Here is a 16,021-nt window from a genome sequence, read left to right as displayed (position 1 = left end):
TAGAACAACGGCACAGCTCTCTCATTCAGAGTACCTTGGTGTTTAATTGACAGCCCTGAGTTGTGTGATGCTGCGGTTTAATTTCCAAGTGTCACTAATATTAGTAAGTATAGACTTGCCATGTGAACGATTCCCTCTAATGGACCCAAGGAAGCTAGATTTCACTCTCCAGAAAAAAAGTCAATGACTCTTCCTGCCCTGTGAGCTACATACATCACAGCTTTTCCTACCACTCCTCTCCCAGTGAGACCAGGGAGCAATGGCCATCCGCTCACCTCTCTTTCCTCTTATCTTCTTGCTTTGTCATTTTATAGCCCCCCATTGGCTTATATTGTTTTCATACCAGGAAGGGAAGTAAGAAATTGCCCTTAAGCCATTATATAGTACTGTCACAGTGGCATTAGAGGTGGTGTTTCTCAATCTCATGGGTGGAAGCCTTAGGAACCAGAGTGATAATCATAAAATCTGTTCAGAGAAGTCCTGGAAGTTCTACAGGCTTCTCAGAGCGGCGTAGTCACAGCACCCAAGAAGGGATCCACGGCAAGCATGTTTCAGAAAACTAACAAATTTAATAAAATAGCACACACCCGTACAGCTTAATTGTTTAAAATAGAGATATATTAGCATGACCTGTATAAATTAGAGTCAAAGCAGTGGTGTAAATACACCATAAAACATTGAGCATGAAGATAATGACTTGGATAGGAATCTGTCAGTGCTACAAAAAAATACATACAAACACAATACTTTTCTACCTTTGACAGTCTACAAGGTAGAAAATTAGTAATATGTACATAATTTCATAACTAGATATGTGAAAAATATACCATACTAGAACAATCTCGTTCCAAAGTTTGAAACATAATTCTGTCAAATAAAAATACCATTCATACAACGTATGAACTTAGCAATAGCTTCCTAGGTATAAAGTTGTTTTTGTTATGACAGAGGAGAATCCTTCCGAATTGTAGCTTGATTAGAATTTCGTTTCAACTGGTACCTGGAAGAAAGCAAAGTGATTGCTTTAGACAGTTCGTTAATCGCCTTTCAGGGATTCTTTCCTAGGACCTGGAGCTTGGCGGTTTTGCCTGCACATCTGTATATGAATCATGCTGGCACCTGTGGGGGTCGGAATAGGACATCGGATCCTCTAGGACTTGAGTTGCAGATTGTTGTGAGCTGCCAGGACAGTGTTGGGAATTGAACCCTGGTCTGTAACCAGTGCTCTTACTGAGCATCTTTTCAGCTTAAAGAATCGTAAGTGGCCTTCCATTACTGCAGATCCATGTGCTAACTTAATTTGTATGAGTTCCAAAGGCCTGTTTGTAGCTTAAGCAATGTAACGATGCACTATATTTCAGCCCTGTGGTTTCTTACATTCATTTTGAGTCACCCTTGTGAGTCAGCCAGACATCTTGTTTTTAGTATCCTTTTGCATTAATTTATTCATTCACTTATTTATGTGATGGGGAAAGAGGCATGCTGTGGTGTACACGTGGAGGTCAGAAGACAACTTGAAAGGGTTACTTCTCTTCTCCCACCATGTGGGTTCCAGCAATCAAACTTACATCACCAGGCTTGACAGCAAGCCGCCAAGCTGTCTCTCCACCTTCACATTCTCTTCTTAACCCCACAGCGGGAGGCCTACAACAACTGTTGTTTTTATTTTCCTCTAAGGAAATCCAGTAGCTGGTGCTAAATTTTTGTTTTTCCAATATGGGAAGCCACAGTATATATATCATGATACTTCCTCCATTCTGATGTCATAGCATTTAAACACTTCTTAGACCTTATCCCTTAGTACTTGGTGACAATTCTAGAGTTGAACTCTGTGTGTGTGTGTGTGTGTGTGTGTGTGTGTGTGTGTGTGTGTGTATCTGAATGGAGGTGGTATCAGTCTTGCTGTCCTTTCAGGTCTCTAACCAGTGCTCTTCCAATCCACCTTTGCTATTGAACCGCCCTTTGGTGCAAGGTTAACTGACTCTAGGCCTTGATTTTCATCTACTCTGAATTCCTGCTGGCTGTTATGCCTTTCCTCATTTAAGGGATACCACGGGCCACCTCCTATACTTGATGATAGTCATTAGCTTCTCCTCAAGCAGTCATTAACTAAAGGATAGACTGTATACTGCAGTGAGGTAGGACATAGGGTCTGTCTTCAGTTCCTAGTTCCAGTTCTGTCACTGCTACTCAGTGTGTGATCTTACACAAATTCATTAAGTTCTCTGAGCCTGATTAACCACATCCTGATTTGAAATAGAAGGTACTACCTTCATATGTCATCCTAAGGATTTAAAATAATTTAATGAACCTACCATGTTTGGGCCTTAAAAAAGAAATCACTTTCTCTATACTACAGACATCTCCTTAAAAGACTGATTGTTTTAGAAACGAATGTTCTGGAATGATTTGGAATTCTCCAGTTAAATAATTGGCAATCCATTCTAGAGAGAAAGGAAAGGAGCTTACCTTCCATGTCAAGCTAGCTTAGCCTCTGTTCTAGGGACTCTGTGCATCTGTATATCAGAGGGTGCCTGCTATTTCCCAGCCTCACTAATTAACCTGCTGGTGGACAAATGGACAAGATGGTTCCCCTGACTTGTGGGCTTACCAGAACGTTAGAATAAGACCATGTTTGAAAGTTCTATTTCAACTTTGAAAACTGAGTGAGTGAATGCTCAAGGGGACACTAATTCGTTATTTTCTACTTTCCTTTTTTCTCCTCTGAGCTTATGCTTCATCAAACTTTCCCATGAAATTAGGAAGCATTCCTTCAGTTCCCAAGGATGTGACACAGAGGCTCAAATAGGCACTGGTTTTTCTACAGATGATGGCAGAAAACTTACTACTTAAAATTGTGTTGTATGCACGTCTGCATATACATGCGTGCACAACATTGTGTGCATGTGATTTCTGGTCAACATCAATGAAAGTCGGCTCTTTCCTTCCTTCATGAGGAGTTTGGGGAGTGAGCTTTTGATGATCAGGTTTGGAAAGAAGCACCTTTACCTGATGAACTAGCTATCTCCAAGCATGTACGTGCATGTACACACACACACACACACACACACACACACGCACACGCACACACGCACACACACACATTCTCCATGATGTTTAGAAGAAGATAAGTCTGAAGACTCATACCTGACATTCCCGATTACGTAATCCTCCATTTGTATTTATGGTAAAGTCAAATTTCCTTTCTTTTTCCTGAGAAGCAGAGTGGAAATAGTGATCAGGGCTCGATGTTCAAATTTAGAGGGAAAAACTTGAGTGTATATAATTGGCTACAACTGTGAATGTCATTAAAGCATCTGTACCTGGCTGGAATTGAACTTTGAAGTGCTGTAGTCCTTCTTCATCCAAATATGCAAAATAGCATCATGGATTGTTAAGAAAAATATTGAGTCTGTGACTTCGTCATCAAAGAATTCACACCGAGCAAGTTTGTCAATGAAATCATCTGGAGAAAAAGAAGACACTGTAGAATTTAGAAAAGACACGTGTTTCCTCATGAGACCGCTTATTTGAAAGCCTGTTTGTAGGTGTTTGGTTGACTGTTGGACACTTATGAACCTTTCACACGTTTAATGCCCTCATGTGGAAGAGAGGAGGTTCCTGAGAAAACCTCAAGTGGTTCCTAGAAGAAACCTGTTTAAGCAGGAGTCCCCTGAGTTTGCTTCCTTAATGACTGTGAGGCATGTGGCTATTATTAAAATCTTTCACTCTTCCTAATAGAAAACACTACTCTAGGCCTGTATGCAGTGTACTGCAGTGTCTGCTGTCAGATCTATTATTAACCAGGGACTTAACTGTAGCCCATTTTCTCAGGCTGCTGGGTTTCTAAATCATCTTAACTTCTTACATTACTTTTCCCATTGTCTTTGAGAAATCACACACAGGCAGGCACTGGCCAATATTTGTGTGCATAGATCATTCAACCAAATATGACCTTATGTCTACTATGTGCAAAGCTCTAGCTAAGGAATAGAAAGGAAAAGAACATTTATACATAACTACTACTGACAGGAAGAGTAAAACAGTGTGGGCAAGGAACAGCCTAGTTTTCCCCCTTTCCTTGTTTTCTTCATTTTAAATGTGACAGCCAGCACACAGTAGGTCCTCACATTGTCTTGGTAAGTTAGTGGACGTATAAGATATGGAAATTCTGACAGCAGGTGAAGACTGTTTCTTCCCAGGAAGAACTACAGAGTAGAAACATTTTATCGCTCTTGGACTTTAGAGAGAGAGGAAGAAAAAGAAGGGAAAGGGATGGGGGAGGGTGTGGAAGTTCACAGGGAGCTTTTCAACAGACAGGTGACCCAGAAAGAGCATGGGGGGCAGGGAGAAAAGTGACATGAGACTGAAAGACATATGGGGTGGCAGAGGGAGATGGGTACGAACATCTGCAGTTGTAGGGATGGAATGAGGTCCTCCAATAAATTACAGGTTACGGGGACCAGTGGAGCAGTTATAATAATAAGCAGGTAATTATATGCCCGGAAAGATGCCACTCTCCCTAAAATACTCTGTGTTGAAATGCTGTCAAGGTTGACTCCCATGCCTCAGAATGTTCCCACTCAGCTGTCACAGTCCTGGACTTAGTTTTCTATGATATATGGCTTTCCCGTGCAGCTAAGTTCCATAAAGTCAGGAACTTGTGTCCTTGCCTGAAATAGTGTTTGATGTGTAGAAGGTATTCGGTGAGTCTTCACTGAACTAAATGCATTTCCTAAGAACTTGACAAGAGACTGGGACTAAGAAGACAAGATCAGTACGGCCAGTGTACACATGGTGTCAGCTATGAGTTGGGTTGGAGATAGAGTCTGGGGATTCATTAACCCATGGATACATTCGACACGACTATGGCGAGATTAGCTAGGAAGAGTTCATGGAATCGCTTTGGTAGATTTTAAGATTGAAGTGGGGGGGGGGGGCAGAGCTGAAAGCCATGCCTGGGAGAGCTGCCAGTAAAAGAAACTGTCACTATGAGCAGAAGGGGAGACAGCAAAAGAGCAGGCTCAGAAGTCAAGTAGGGAGAGTTTTAAGGCCAAGCACTCAAGTGAAGCCTCAGATAGACCTTAAGAGCAGGCCTTTAGTCCTGATAAATTGGCCATCACCCTTGGATACCTTTGGCAAGAAAGGCCTTACCAGCAGTGAGAAGCCAAGGCAAGGTTGTTAAGGCTGAAGAATGCTAGTGGAACAAGAGACTGCAAACAATGTTTCCAGCAAGTTTAGAGTGAAAAGCCGGTAACTCGCTCATTCTCTATAGCTATGAAATTAGGACCCAAACCATAAAATGAATTTAATCACTTGTTAACATAACAGCAAAATGTAAGCCTGTGGTTTCTATGGGGATTTTTTATGTGGCTCAACTAGAAATTCAGTTCCCTTCTTTGGGATCACGTGGCATACTTATTCTTTGGACGGACTGTCTAGATTGGCTGTGAGCCTGAGAAGATCGTCTGAATGTTAAAAACAGCTAACGGAACCTGGGCTGGGGCTGTCACATGAGGCCCTGGCTCCATCTCCAGCACTGACTGGAAAGAAAACATCGTTACACCTTTAACCAGGCAAGACGGCACATGCCTGTAATACCAGCGCTTGGCAGGCTGAGGCCAACCTGAGCTACACAGCAAGATACTGTCCTAAAATAATAAGCAAACAAACAATGAACTTACCATCGGTTCCCACAATATATACGTCCACCTTGATCCTAATAAACTCTTGTAAAATCTGTTAGAACAGAAGACACATTCACTTTAGGGTAGAGTTTTCGCTTGTTGCAAACAGACTACCACAGTAGCTTATGAGTGATTCTTTTCTGAAGCACTTGCTTATTTGAAACAGTTAATAAGAACACGCTAAAGCTAAAAACAAGACTATACCATAAAAATAGACCCCTGAAGGGGAACACCCCCATAATAAGTTAAATATTCTTGATAAAAGGATAAAAAACTATTCTGTCCCAAACTCACAAGATCACCCCTGATTATACTTCAACATGGCAGTATGTTGTGTGGAAATGGCTAGAACTTTCCCACTTTCTTGAAATATCCTATGTTTTTTCAAGACAGGGTTTCTTTGTGTAACAGGACCCTGGGTGTCTTGGAACTCACATTGTTAACCAGGCTGGTCTCCAGTGCACAGAGACTCACCTGCCTCTGTCTCCAGAGCACCAGGAATAAAGGTGTGCGCCACCCTGCCTGGCTAGAACTTTCTATCCATATAAGAACAACACACAGACTAGTCCGTGTGTTATCTATTGTTCCTGTTCGCAGCAGCCGGATGCATCCAGTACCAAGGAGGAAAGACTCGGGTTCCTGTTGTCTAGGCAAAAGTCAAACCTCCAGTGATGAGGTGAGGTGACAAACAGTAAGAAAGGTAGCTCTCAGTCATGACCAGGCACGAATAGGGCATGGAGACCATCATCACCATCAGAAAACACCTCTCCAGGCACTATCAGGGAACTGGGAATTTCTAAAAACTAGTCAGAGTCCATGCTCTTTCTTTTCTACTGCTAAAATGTGTGCATGGTTTTCTTTTTCTTGAGCTAAAATAAAAAACAAAAAAGAGAGAAGAAGCAAGCAGTTGTGTGATGTAAGTTGGAAAGCCAGGCATGGAGGCTCACATCCCTGGACTCTGGAAGCAGAGGCAGGAGGATTAGGAGCTCAAGGCTAGCCTAGGCTATACAAGTTCAGTACATCCTGTGCTTCATGAGACCCTGACTCCAAAAGAAAAGCAAGACAAAACAAAACCAGAAAAATCCCAAACAAACCCAGAAACAAACCTCCCACCAAAAAAACAAAACAAAAAACAAAAAAAAAAACAAAACAAAAAAAACACCAAAAAAACTAAAAACCCCTCAAAACCCAAAAAACCAAAACCAAATAGAAAAAAAGTTTAAAAGAAAACTAAATTGGTTCTGTTTTTTTTTTTTTTTTTTGTGTTCAGTTTATCCATACTCAATGGAGCTCAGCTCAGTTTTACTGAGACAGGTATCCATGAAAACCCAAGAGAAGCAGAGGGCAGGGTAGGAGTTCTTAAATTCCTGTTGAGTTTTTTTACTTCTGGTGTAAATTAGTTGTAGAAGTGAAAGGACACAATGAAAAGGCAGCAGCCACACTTCTCGTTTTAGACCTATTTTTAAGGCACGTGATGTCCACATACTTTCATGTGGCTATGTAGTGTAATTTAATACAACACACTTAATAGTCTAGTGCATTTCATCATCTGGGAGAAGATGATAAAAACATACGCCCACTGTCCTGCCTCATCCCAGACGTCCCAGGCCCCTTTGTTTTCAATGCCCATACTTTTCTGAGAATACCCATGATGCCCGGTTTGAAAAAGACGCGACTGTGTTGCGAGCCTGAGGCTTCTGCACACATTTTAAGTGTGGATTCAGCCACATTCTGATTTTGTGTGGTTCTATCCAACACTCCCCACCCCTGTCTGTGTCTCAGAAGCTTAACTGAGTCTAAAACTCTAAGAAGTCTGTATTGCCCAGGCTGGGGAGGTAGCTCAGCGGGTAAAGTGCTTGTCAGGTAAGTATGAGGATGTCTGCTTAATTCCCCAGAACCCATATAAAAAGTCAGGCTGGGTGGTAGCATGGGTCTCTAGCTCCAGCCTTGTGGCATATTTATGGTGTGTGTGTGTGTGTGTGTGTGTGTGTGTGTGTATGTCTCTCTTTGTGTGTGTATGTCTGTGTCTGTGTGTGTATGTCTCTCTTTGTGTGTGTATGTCTGTGTCTGTGTGTGTATGTCTGTGTGTGTCTGTGTGTGTCTGTGTGTGTCTGTGTCTGTGTGTGTGTGTCTGTGTGTGTCTGTGTGTGTGTGTGTGTGTGTGTGTGTGTGTGTTTGAGACACAGAGGTAGCTGACTCTCCATAGCTCATGGGCCCTAATCAATGAGCTCTAGGTTCATTGAGAGACCCAGTATCAAAACAAAGAAAGCATCAGAAGAAGATACTCAGTGTTGATATCTGGCTTGTGTGTGTGGGGGGGGGCTGTATGAGGTGTGCATGGTAGGGGTAGTGTTTATGTGCTGTGCATGTATGTATGATACACATTTGTGTGTGATGTGTGTGTTTTCTTCCATACATACAATTTGCCATTAGCAACTGATTCATTGATTCCACCAAGGAGACACAAATTACCGTTCTGAGGCCCCTCATTGAGGAGATGTCAAGGAAGGATACTGCTGAAAAATCGAGGATGAGGCTGTGGAGGCTGATTTTGGGGATGGTGATGTTGAGGGGGAGATCGGCGTTCCAGTCTATTTCAAAGGGCAGGTCCGTGGTATTGATTGGCTGATCCAGTTCTTCTATCTGGTTGTTGTCCAATTCTTCATCAGAGTCTTTGAAGCCATCAGAGGTGCATATAAATCCTTTCTGCAAGAGAGAAGTGATAACAGATATCATGATTCTGACTGGGAAAATGTGCATTGTCATAGAGACGCAGGAGTTCCTGTAGCTTGGATTCAAACTTGGGTCAGCAACAGGATCTGAAGTGCTTTGCTTTGGATACTCTTCCCAGAACCAAAAAAAAAAAAAAAAGTTAAAGTCGATCTTCAAAGATGCCATTCAAAATATGACACTAGGGCTAGCAAGATGGCTCAGCAGGTAAGGGGGCTTGCCACAAGGCCTTATGACCCAAGTTCACTCTCTGCAGCTCACATGGTAGAAAGAAGGAGAGAACCAACTCCTGAAAGTTGTACTTTGATCTCCACATGTATACACACATGTGCACATGCCCACACACACGTGAACAAACACATAAGTAAATTTTATAAATATGACATCAATTAACACATGGACTATCTTTATCTAGCATTTCATTTAAAGTAAGGGAACTGTACTGGCTGGTATTGTGTGTCAACTTGACACAAGCTGGAGTTACCACAGAGAAAGGAGCACCCCTAGAGGAAATGCCTCCATGAGACCCAGCTGTAAGGCATTTTCTCAATTAATGATCAGGGGCGGTGGGGGGGGAGGGAGAGCTCATTGTGAGTGGTGCCATCCCTGGGCTAGTGGTCCTGGGTTCTATAAGAAAGCAAACTGAGCAAGGCAGGGGAAGCAATCCAGTAAGCAGCATCCCTCCATGGCCTCTGCATCAGTTCCTGCCTCCAGATTCCTGCCCTGTGTGAGTTCCTGCCCTGACTTCCTTTGGTGATGAACAGCAACATAGAAGTGTAAGCTGAATAAACCTTTTCCTCCCCAACTTGCTTCTAGATCATGATGTTTTGTGCAGGAATAGAAACCCTGACTAAGACAGGAACCAAGGTTTTTGAATTAAGTTTTACTAAACGTTTTTATCCAAAACACATGGAAACGTGGGCAGGAAACTCACAGGTGTCACTTGTATCAGTCCTTGCTTCTGCAGTTTTCGGATTTTCTTCAAAGCTTTATTGCGCTTGCGTAGAATTCGAAGTGGGTTAAAGCCAACCTGAAAATCCAATAGCTATGTTAGAGGGGAGCTGAGCATCCAGATACTTACAGAATGTGATGATAATGACTAGCTGGGAGGGGCTGAGGGCTCAGGACACAGGAATAATAGAGATAAAACATTTAAAAACAATACCAGCAACAATACTGAGTCGGGGTTTAGCCTGCATGCAATTACCAAAGTTTAAAGATATTCATAGAGTCCAATTTAACCACAAATGACCATCTATAAATGGATTTAAATTTTATTTGTATCTGTGTTTTGACCCACAAAAGCTCCTAAGGGGATTTGATTTTATTAATTTTCTTTTGTTCCATTTTTTAATTGGATAGTTTATGTATTTATATTTCAAATGTCATTCCCTTTCCTGGTTTCCCCCTCTTCCATTTTCCCTCCCCCTGCTTCTATGAGGATGCTCCCCCTCCCACCCACCCACTCCTACCTCAACACCCTGGCATTACCCTACATTGGAGAAATAAGCCTTCACAGGACTGAGGGCTTTTCCTTATATTGATGCCAGACAATTCCAGCTTCTGCTACATATACAACTGGAAGGATGGGTCACTCCATGTGTACTCTTTTTTTTTAAAGATTTATTTATTTATTATATATAAGTGCACTGTAGCTGTCTTCAGACACACCAGAAGAGGGCATCAGATCTCATTACAGATTGTTGTGGTTGCTGGGATTTGAACTCAGGACCTCTGGAAGAGCAGTTAGTGCTTTTAACCCTCTTAACCACTGAGCCATCTCTCCAGCCCCTTCTTCCCCCATGTGTACTCTTTGGTTGGTGGTTTAGTCCTTGGGAGCTCTGGGGGGGGGTGTCTAGTTGGTTGATATTGTTGTACTTCCTATGTTCTTCAGCTCCTTCAGTTCTTTCTCTAACTCCTCCACAGTCCCTGTGCTCAGTCTGATGGTTAACTGCAAGCATCTTAATCTGTTTCAATTAATTTTCTTTTTGACAGCTATAAATGACACCTAAGGATTTCTTAAATTCTAAAATTTTATTAAAATTTATGTGATTATAATTTTTGAAGTGTTTTTCAGTATAATTTTATAGTTCTGGTATTCAGTTTGGGGCTACTTAACAAATTAATTATTATAATCAGGCACAAAGTAAGCCAAAGGATGTGTCTTTACAATGGATGTCAAGTTTTGAGATGGGGTCTCACTCACTATGTAGGTCTGTCTGTTCTGGAACTCCCTCTCTAGACCAGGCTGCCCTCCTACTCACAGAGATCCTCCTGATTCTGCCTCTGCCTCCCAAGTGTTGGGATTAAAGGTAAGCTGTTCTTTCTTTCTTTCTTTCTTTCTTTCTTTCTTTCTTTCTTTCTTTCTTTCTTCCTTCCTTCCTTCCTTCCTTCCTTTCTTTCTTTCTTTCTTTTTTTCTTCCTTCCTTCCTTCCTTTCTTTCTTTCTTTCTTTCTTCCTTCCTTCCTTCCTTTCTCTCTTCCTTTCTTTCTTCCCTTCCTTTCTCTCCTTCCTCCCTTTCTCCCTTCCTTCCTTCCTTTCTTTCTCTCTTCCTTTCTTTCCTCTTCCTTTCTTTCTTCCCTTCCTTTCTCTCTTTCCTTCCTTTCTCCCTTCCTTCCTTCCTTCCTTCCTTCCTTCCTTCCTTCCTTCCTTTCTTTCTTTTTTCTTTCTTTTGTGTGTGTGTGTTTTAATATTTATTTATTTTATATATGACTGTCGCTGTCTTCAGACACACCGTAAGAGGGCATCAGATCCCATTACAGATGATTGTGAGCCACCACAACCATGTGGTTGCTGGGATTTGAGCTCAGCACCTCTGGAAGAGCAGCCAGAGCTCTTAACTAGAAGTCATCACTCCAGATCCTAGTTTTTGCTTCTTAACCTTCAATGATTGATCTTTGCCTTCTTTACCCCAATTCGGAAGCACTCATTGTCACTGATCCATTTATAGCTGCTATCCTGACTTTCTCTGGTGATGCAGTCAAACATTAAATAGTTTACTCTTGTTTCTGATGCTGCTACCCCCAAGAACATGTACTAAACCCAGTTAACTAAGGCCTGAGTAAATGTTTTTACTTTACAGCAGAATCTAACATATTAATGGATCCTTTTAAGATAGTTTTACCTACTCTAGGGCATGCAGGCTAAACATTGACACAGCTCAGATTCAACATCCAAGAAGTCAGTGACCTTCATGCTAAAGAAGAAACATTTCATTCCCAGACACTCAATTTTTTTTTTCTGAACCTTACAGCGTCAATAAGTTTCTGCTTAAAGAAACCAATGTTTGCGAAGTAGATTGGAGACGGACATCTGAAAATTTTCACTCCTTCTGGCTCATAAACCTATAAGACAGAGAAGATGGAAAGATGAGTCTCGCTGCCTTCCTCTGACACTACTTTAGCAAGTCAAAGACAACAATAGGTCTTTCTTACGTCAGCATAATTTTTTTTATTCTTGTAGATGTTGCTCCTTCCAACATTAGCCAGTGTGCTGCATTTTGGGCTGTGGGGGAGAAAACACTGCCCAGTCAGGAAATCGTTCTCGAATTTGTTAAGCCCAGCACTGATCCGCCCCCACCCCCCGCCCCTCGCTTACAAAACCTGGCTTGCTTTTCAAAGTTGAAAGGTGGGGGAGTCATCATCTCATTAGAGGATATGAAGGGCAAACACCTTATCTCTGTGTCACAGGGCTTTGTACACAGTGACTCCTCCTTACTACACCACAGCCTTGTACAGGTAACCGATAAGGCCATAGCAGTTGAATGCTAAATATAACTGTCATTTGCTAAGGTACGGTCCAAATGTACTCAGACAAGGACGTGGGTTAAAAATAACTTGCCCATGTGACCTTCAGTCTCTGTATCTGATGGATCTTGACTAAGGACTCCAACTCAGTAAGAACCCAAGGTATGAAAGAGGGACAGAATAAGAACCGTTTCTACACCAGTACGTTCCATTAGTCAAAGAATAACCTTAACTGTGGTAGCAACCTCCATTGTAGAACCCCTGAATTCCCATTTCTCTTGCAACCACACCATGTATGCCAGCTGGGCTGAGTGACCACATGGTGGTGATATTACCTGACAAATACTTGAAAATCACAAAGGTACTTGAACTGGATGGCTTTAAGAATCAAGAACTACAAGATTTTAAAGAAATTTTTAACCTGGGGTCTTTGAGAAGTTCATAAGTTCAGCACTCTCTGCTGAAGAGGAAGAGGGAGCCCCCCTCCCCACCAACTACCTTAAAAGTCCATCTTCTAGGTAACTCATTCTCCTGTGTAAGGAGTCTAAGGTAAGGACATTAAGCCTGCTTAGGATAGAATCACATCTTGGTCATTGGTGAGCAAAGTAGACTTAGAGATGTTTGCTTTGCCTTTGAACCTGTATCACAGCAGAAGGCAGACCAGCAGCAGGTATCTTCCTTAGACTGGATTGTAATGGTGGAGCATTCTGTTGTCCTTCAAGCCTTTAGATGGGGTGACTTTGAGGGATGGTACATTCACTGGCCAGTCTTTTAAAAACATTTCTTTTGGATTTACTTATGTTTATGTATGTGTATGAGTGTTTCACCCGCATGAATATATGTGTGCTACACACATACCTGTTGCCCAAGGAGGTTAGAAGCTGGCATTGGTTCACCTGGAACTAGAGTTGCACAAGGGCGCTGGGAATCGAACCTAGGTCCACTGCTAGAGTAACAAGTACTCTTCACCACTGAGCCATCCCTCTACCTCATGGTCTTGATAGGTACACTTGCTATCAAACACACTTCTTTTTTCATAGCCACTGGCATTTGTTTCTCTCTTCTAATTGAAAGTTGAAGTCTGCGACGTTGTGTTTGTGTGCAGAGCGCACGGTGAACACTTACAATTGGGTCCTGAACACAATAGTTAGGAGCTGAAATGCCACACTTGCTGCCAGGCCTAATCCGAGCCCAAGGACGATGGCAAAGATGAAGGTCATGATCCAGATTAACTGTAAGAAGAGAAAACAGCAATGTACCAGAGTTTAAGGAAGTACAATGTAGGTTCAGAGCTAGAGAAAGCATGAATGTCTAGGGCCAAAGGCAGAGGTTGGAAGTTGTTATCTTGGGCGAGGGAACAAAGTACCTACAAAGACATGTCTCAAAAGGTCATTTCATTTCTGCTGGCTCCGTGCTGGGCCACAGAAACTCAAGCAAATAGGACTTGGATACAGCAATGGTAGAACACTGGCCTACATGGTAGACTCTTGGTTCAAACCTCAACGCAGCACTTCAAGGAAAACAAACAAGCAAGCAAAACCCAGCAGATTGACTGGGATAGCCTGTACTAATATTAGCTCTGTAGTATTGATTTAGTTAGTGAGCACCATCTTTATAAAACCTTGAGCATGCTAAAAGTGGGTTTAAAGAGTCACACACAGTGATGTATCAGGAACATGAGCTGGCTGAAGGCAGATGACTGCTTTATGCTCTTGTGTGCCACAGGGTATGCCAACAGGAGATTTTATACTCAGACTTTGACCCTAATTATAAAGTCTGCTTTGCAGGCAGGTTAAGAGCAAGTAGGTGCTTTCACAAAGGAACAGGTGTTTCCAGAAGGAATGTTCAGAATTTACACCCTCTGCTGGTTCTCTGGAAACGAACACAATATTTAACAAAGAGCAGAAACCACATATACCCCCAAATTCAGAGCACTTCTGTGGTATTCAGCATAACCTACAAGGTCTATAACGACTGATGGAAGGAAGGCCTCTGTTTTTCGCAACACTTTCTGCTTTCAAGAACCCATTTATTTATGTATTTATGTTTATTTTTCATGCTTGTATGTGCTTATGTATGGGTAGGTGTGTGTGTGTGTGTGTGTGTGTGTGTGTGTGTGCGCACATGCATGTGCACACCTGTCTATCAGGCTGCCAATGGACACCAGAAGAGCGTAATTCCCTAAGTCTGAGGTACCAAAGGTTGTGAACCACCCAACATGGGTGCTGGGAACTGAACTCAGTGCTCTTAACCACTGAGCCATCTCTATCTAGCCTTTTTTACTATTTTGGAAATAGGAGCTCATTATAAACTCAGCTGATTATAAAGTTCAGCTCAGGCTGATCTCAAACTCCTCTTGCCTCAGTCTCCAGAGTGCTGAGACCATGGGCATGTGCCCCTATCGCTCTTAACTGAAACTTCCAGGTAATGATCGGCAGCTTATATAATGTCAAGACAGGAAATAAACTTAAGGTTATTGCAAGCAGAGAAGTAGAAGCGAGATTTCACAGCCATCACAATATACGTCTCGCATCAGCGTTAAACAACCGTTCTGATTTTTCATTTCCTCGAAGATGATGGTGTCTACTTACACAATCGTATTTATCCTTTTTCCACAGCCTGCCTATCTCGGCAAACTGCATCAGCATTCCCTTCAAGTTTCCAAGCGCCAGAGCTGCCAGGACAGACTGTGGAAGACAAACAACAGATGTACTTAAGTTAATCAAAGAAGACAAATGGAAGCAAAGGTGAAGGCCACAGATAAGTCCTTTAGCGGGCCTCAACGCGTATCAAAGGACGCACCCTTTTCCTGTGTGCAATGCCCGATAGGCCAGGGTTGGGATGGATGTGTTTTCCTGCAGGAGGCTATTCTATCCCAGCAGCTCTCTGTGCCTGTGCCGTGGATGAGCTGATAACACTTATGGTAGTCTATATCCTGGGATAAAGAGAGGCATATCTTAAGACTTACGTGTAAGTCCTCGAACAAGTTGTCCCCAAGTAAAGCTAGTTCAACCTGTCCATTTAAACAAAGGCATGGGGGTTGCCCTTTGCAAAAAAAAAAAAAAAAAAATCTTGGAGCCCTTGAGGTCTTAAATCAGTCCCAGGGCTTTGCTGATGATGACTGCCGAGCTGTTTTCTTAGGGATCAGATCAAGGAATTGATTAGCGAAGGCCCAAGGCAGGCTCTGAGAGCATTCAGTCTATATCCGCTCTGTTCCTGGGGCACGCTATGGTAAATCTGTATGGGAAGGGCTTAACAGTTGGCCACTGAATGAGTAGATGAGCCAGGGAATTGTATTTCCCAATCTAGGAGTGATCACCCACAGCACGGCCTCTTAAAAACGTCCCCACACTGGCACAGTGGGGTGGTGGATCCTAACCTTCTGGCATGTTTGCTCGCCATTTCTGGTGTTTCCCATGCTGCAGTTAGTCTTATGAAAGCTGTTCCAGTGAACAGAAAACAGGCGAAATAGTGACATACACCCACGATCATATGGGTCAAGAACAATGGCAAGACCCTTTCTTACCTACACGTCAACTGGTTCCGTCCACTCTGAGCGCAGTGTGTGATTTATGTGCTGAAGACTTCCATACCAAGAAAGCATGGCAACCAAAGGCAACCAAAGAGGGATCTCATTTTCATGTCTTGAACACTGTTTAACTGACCCAGATATTTTTTAATCTTTATAGTTAACTTTTTTATATTAATATCTACTTGGTTGGTGTGATTCACTGTGAGAGTAGAGGTTGCCATTTAAGAGAAACATGGTCTTAAGTCACGTTAAAATGGGGGCTGGAGATATGCCTCAGTGGTTAAGAGGCTCTTCCAGAGGACCTGGGTTCGATTTCCAGCACCTAC

At 42.4% G+C, this 16,021-nt stretch overlaps 1 protein-coding gene across 1 annotated transcript in view; it reads right to left on the bottom strand.

The window, feature by feature from the left end:
* Window positions 1–600: 600 nt before the first annotated feature.
* Window positions 601–16,021, bottom strand: part of Slc26a3 (solute carrier family 26 member 3) — a 40,886-nt gene continuing 25,465 nt past the window's right edge. Inside the window, 10 exon segments of the mRNA NM_053755.2 lie at window positions 601–1,000; window positions 3,148–3,213; window positions 3,324–3,466; window positions 5,685–5,739; window positions 8,160–8,393; window positions 9,352–9,447; window positions 11,669–11,761; window positions 11,852–11,921; window positions 13,289–13,395; window positions 14,755–14,850. Of these exon segments, the coding sequence (NP_446207.1) occupies window positions 977–1,000; window positions 3,148–3,213; window positions 3,324–3,466; window positions 5,685–5,739; window positions 8,160–8,393; window positions 9,352–9,447; window positions 11,669–11,761; window positions 11,852–11,921; window positions 13,289–13,395; window positions 14,755–14,850 (984 nt within the window). The 3' untranslated portion in view covers window positions 601–976.

Source organism: Rattus norvegicus, chromosome 6, assembly GCF_036323735.1.
Source record: "Rattus norvegicus strain BN/NHsdMcwi chromosome 6, GRCr8, whole genome shotgun sequence".
Classification (NCBI taxonomy): Eukaryota; Metazoa; Chordata; class Mammalia; order Rodentia; family Muridae; genus Rattus; species Rattus norvegicus.
This window is presented reverse-complemented; position numbering and strand designations above follow the sequence as displayed.